The 4998-nt window shown below is 41.9% G+C and overlaps 1 protein-coding gene across 1 annotated transcript; it reads left to right on the top strand.

Annotated features, from left to right (window-relative positions):
- Nucleotides 1-3998: 3998 nt before the first annotated feature.
- LOC137954968 (uncharacterized) lies at nt 3999-4793 on the top strand. The gene is made up of 2 exons (XM_068801864.1): nt 3999-4086; nt 4363-4793. Exons 1-2 carry the CDS (start codon nt 3999-4001, stop codon nt 4791-4793), a joined length of 519 nt encoding a protein of 172 aa, XP_068657965.1.
- The last annotated feature ends 205 nt before the right edge of the window (nt 4794-4998 follow it).

Here is a 4998-nt window from a genome sequence, read left to right as displayed (position 1 = left end):
TTTTGCACACATGGATGAAGGACGTGTTTCATATTCTTCGTTGTCTAACCTTGTTAAACCGACTAAAAACATTCACTATGAAGAAGATTACCCTCCTTCTGTGTGGACTGCCTCTAGAGGAAAGGGTTCTTATGCCTCAGGGCCCATGCCTTTCAAACAAAAGTTTAGTTATCAATTGCCTTTGAATTTAGATCATGTCGATGGAGGAAATGAGTCGAGCGAGAATTCTCAGATTTCTACTCAACAATTTAAGAGGCCTCCTGAAGTGAACTTGAGAAATGTGTTGAGTGGTATATATGCTATCATAACAGGTAGTTATAAGGGCCCTACTCTCATAGGAGATTCACGAGATAGTAAGTCAAATTTGTCATTTCTTGGTTCTGAAAAGAATGGAGATAGAATTTTTTTGGGTGTGTTGGGAATGGTCTTGTCGATGAATGATTTTTTTGTAGCTGGGTTGCACAGTATAACTCAATTTCCAATTTTTGTTGTTGTGGAATTCTTGGGTTGGATAGGAGAGCCATTTTCCATTTTTAAATTTGCTACTGCTGTGGCAATGCAGAAATGGACTCAACTAAAAAAAAAATGCCAAACCAATTATTGATGTGACAGGGGGATCGATCTTAAAAGGGTAGAGGTTGCTGGCTTTAAATTTATTTGCTCAACAGAGATACTCAGAGGCTGAAGTTTTTATTGATGCAACTTTCAATGAAACTGCCAAGTGGGACTAGGGTCCACTGCTAAGAATGAAGGCAAAGTTCAAACTTGGCGCAATATGCTTGGAGAAAGCCAAAGCAGTGAAGCAATATTCTGCTACTACACTGCATATTGTAGGTCTTATGCATGCATCACGTGGGCAACCCGGAAGTTCTATAGTGGCTTATTCCGATGTAGCCTACAAGATCGATGTGGAAATGCTCAAAAAAACTAAGACAAGTGAAGTGCAGTATTTGGTGCTTGATGAAGCAGACCAAATACTTGCTGCTGCTATGGCAGTAAGCATGGTGGACACAGATTGGCCAGGCATGGCCAGAAACCTCAGTCTTCTGGTTCTATTTGTTTGGTTGATTGTTTGTAAGGCTGCGATCTTCCAATCGGTGTCAAATGAGCACAAATATGCTACTTTGAAGCTATTTGCTCCGATTGATGGATCATTTGGAAGCCTAGAGGAAACTTATGAAGTGATGAGGACACTTCAAGTTCTTTGTGTAGGGAACAATGCTGATATAAGCCCAGGAACATGCCCTATTGTTGCCGAGACCCTTGTCTCGTCATCTTTTAGGACACATGACTACTTCAATCGCATGTTGAATTGGAATGTTGAAGACAAAATTTTAGAGGCAATCACTTCAACGCTTCACGCAGTTCTGAAGGACGCATCTTTACTCTTTGACTTCTACCACTCTATTGGTAGTTTGCTTCTTATTAAGGATCAAGGCAGCCAAGCCAAGGTGCTTCTTGAGGATGCAAGTGGCTATTTTCATTCAATCAAGTGCTTATGGCTAAACCAAAGTGATGGAAAAGGGAAGTATGATTCCAGTGGTGCTGAATCTAGTGCTTATGCATCAGGGTTGGTAGTTGAACCACATGCAGGAACTCTTACATTACAGATGCTGAAGTTGATCAATCTGTGATTGGCATAGTGAATTTTTTCTGCTCATGGTCTAGATTTGAAATGTCAAAGGTGAGTCCCCTTCTTAGCCCTATTAATGAGATGGAAGATTGTTATGGACTCCATATCAGGACGAGTCATCCAGATGACGCGGGTGAGTTGGTGACTCAGTGGAACAGCAAGCACCGCAGGAATATGTGTCTATTTTATTTTATAAGTCAATAGCATGTATATGTCTATTTTAATTCCTAAGTCGTTAGTATGTAAGCCAATGGCAGAACTGTAAAAACACTCTTGGGCCCTTAGCGTTAATGGCTTTAAGGAAGCTCACGAAATGAAATGGACAAGAATGATTTTACCCTAGACAAAATCGGTGTTCTCCTCCAAGGAACCCAAGGTTTAGGTCTCCCTTTTGACGAGCCTGATTATCCCTCTCCCTTGATACTCCATTCAGCCCTCTATCTTCACCTTCTCTCGTTCTCCACTCAGAATTCAAAAACATAGGTAGACCAGGAAGACCCAGGCGTCCTGGGCCTTAACTGCAAGAAGAGCTCCCCTCCCATCGAATCACTCGATCCATGGTCAGAGACTATGACAAAGATATATTGCAACATGATAGAAATGAATATGAAAGGGCCTTCAGTCTCGGTTGTACTCCTTTACTGGCCTCATTGACCTCTTGCATGGTAAATAATGGTGCTAGATTGCTTCTGCCACTAACTAAATCCAATAATGCGGTAGTTATTGTTTTTGACAATGAAGTGGTTGAAAGTGACTTTAGAAAATTGGCTCAATCCCTTAATCAAGGAGCATTTGCATGTTCTCCCACACTGCCCTTAACAACACTGAGCATATCAAATGCAGCAGGAGCTAATTTCCCACTACACCTGCCAATACCCCAGGTGGAAAGTGGTTTGAGCAATGAGGTCCTACAAGCCCCCGTTGCAGCATGAATTCATGATTCCATCAGTCGTTTATGGTTTTCTATATCGCCTTCAACATTTTTTCAAGTTAACACTCTAGATGCAGAGAAGTTGTACTCTCTAGATGGTGATTGGGCTGATCTTGGTCCAAATACATTGTTTTTTTATTTGTGTTACAGTATTGGAACCATTGGCCTTAGTTTGGCACATCGTGTTGGCATCTGTTGTGGACTCAATAGCACACCAAGTCACCCAGAGGAGGAGACAATGACTCACCAAGTCAACTAGTTTAACTTTCATTATTTATATTGCTTTCAGTTTAAGTTTGCATTAATTATGTAATGAGCTTGGATGTAGGGGTATAATTGGTATGTCTAGCCCTAAACATTTATGACGTCAAATACCCTATTTAAGGGGTAAGGAAATAGGAGAAACCAAGTCTGGAATTAGGTTAAACAGGATTGGGAGTTCTCCTTGACGAGCTCCAGTGTTGGGAGGTCCCCTTGTCGAGCTCCAAGGGTTGTTCTTGACGTGATCTTGCATAGTTTTCATTGTGAATTAGGTGGGCATCTAGACTACTCGTGATAGGAAGGAGGAAGGGAGTTAATCACTCTTTTTCGAGCTGAAGAAGGACCCTGTCTCTTTCACGGCATAACAGAAAGGGAGAAGGTTTTGCATTAACCCTACCAGGGAAGAGGAGGAGTTTGGATTGTGTTAGGTTCTTCCCGAGCCATGGATCGAGTCACCCTTCTTTCCTCTCTTCCCTTCATATTGAATCTTGACGCTGAAAGAGGATTCTTGTTTCATGAACGTGGAATGGTGGGATTCAGAATGGAATGATTGAGCTTTGAAGGAAGCTCAACTTGGACCTCAGAGGGAGAATCCGACCTAGACCTCTGAGGGAGAATCTGACCTATTTAATTCTAATTTTCTCAATACTTACTTTCTTTCACCTTGACGTCCCCCAAAAAAGGGTTGAGGATGGAAATACAAATTAAACCCATGGGTCAATTGGTTCATGCCATATTACATCTAAACCAAACCAAACCAAATGGAATTACATTAAAAATAAATTGACATAATTTGATTCCTTTGCCTATGGATAACTCGTGATGCTATGAAGTCTATAACATATTGGTGGATTGTCTTGCACTTCAAGGAGGTAATTTTGAACTCTTTTTCGGAGTTTAGAAGGGTTAGGGAACTTTTTCTGTTACATACATGATCAATAGTTGCATGGTAGAGAAACCCTACCTCTTGACGTGAACCTCAAATAGGGGTTCATTCGCTAGGTTTCAAACAGTCCCATTAATTCTTTGGTTGCATCTAGAATTAAGAAAAGGGAGCTCCTTTTCAAGAAATACGATCATAACAAGGGAAAAGACAGTCCTTTATTCATTACAGTGATCAGAAACCCTCTTAACGTGCTGGAACCCCAACTACCTCACCGAGTTACTAGATCCATGGATAGGGATCATAACAACTTGGTATCAGAGCAGGGTAACCCGGTGGAGATCAGCAACAATGAATTAAAGGAGTTGCTGCTCAGAGGTCAGACAGAGAATGATAGAAAATTGGCTCAATTCATGGAGAAAATTAATCTCGATATGGAGAGATTGAATGGAAGGATGGATAGCCTAACAACTGGGCTAACGATTGGAAGGAATACAATTCCGGGACAAAGAGGAGAGGACCACTCACTTAACAGGGGGGGGGGGGATGAGTTTTCTGGGCGCACTAGCTTTCTTGGCCAACAAGGACTCTTCAACCAGGGGGAGGCACCGTACCCTGGTATACTAAACTTGATTTCCCTACTTTTAATGTCAGAAGATCCTTTGATTTGGTTGTATGGGTGCGAAAAGTTTTTTAACCATCAAAGAACAGTAGCTTATGATAGAGTGCAGTTGGCTGCTTTCCACTTACTGGGGGAAGCACAACTCTGGTATCAGCAGGTTGAGGCGGATAAATTATTGGTAGAATGGGATGAGTTTATGGAATTATGTACTCTCCGTTTTGGTCCTCTAGCTTACAGCAACCCTTTGGGGGATTTGGTTCTGTTACACCAAACTGGCTCAGTGGAGCTCTATCAAAAACAGTTCCAGGAAAAACTAGCAAGAGCAAGTAGTATGGTATGGGTGGATATGCAGGTAGCCTTATTTACAGTAGGCCTTACTGAGTCGATACGGCTAGAGGTGGAGCTCTATGCACCTGTTGACTTAGCCAGAGCTATGAATATTGCCCGAGCATTAAAACTTTGACAGAAAGTCCAGCACAGACGACCTCCATGGCCAGGGGAACGTGGCACTTCCTCAAGCGGTTCAGTCAGTAGCACCTCCTCCGAGACACACTCTGAGTAATACTATGACAAGGGATACGAGATCTAGTAATCCTCCACCTCAGTATATAAAAAAAATTGACTAGTGATGAGATGGCGGAATGGAGGTCTAAAAATCTGTGTTACAA

The sequence above is a fragment of the Aristolochia californica genome, unplaced genomic scaffold (genome assembly GCF_029961685.1).
Source record: "Aristolochia californica isolate CCGP_79_NKW_82.1479 unplaced genomic scaffold, dmAriCali1.0.hap1 SCAF_2, whole genome shotgun sequence".
Lineage (NCBI taxonomy): Eukaryota > Viridiplantae > Streptophyta > Magnoliopsida > Piperales > Aristolochiaceae > Aristolochia > Aristolochia californica.
This window is presented reverse-complemented; position numbering and strand designations above follow the sequence as displayed.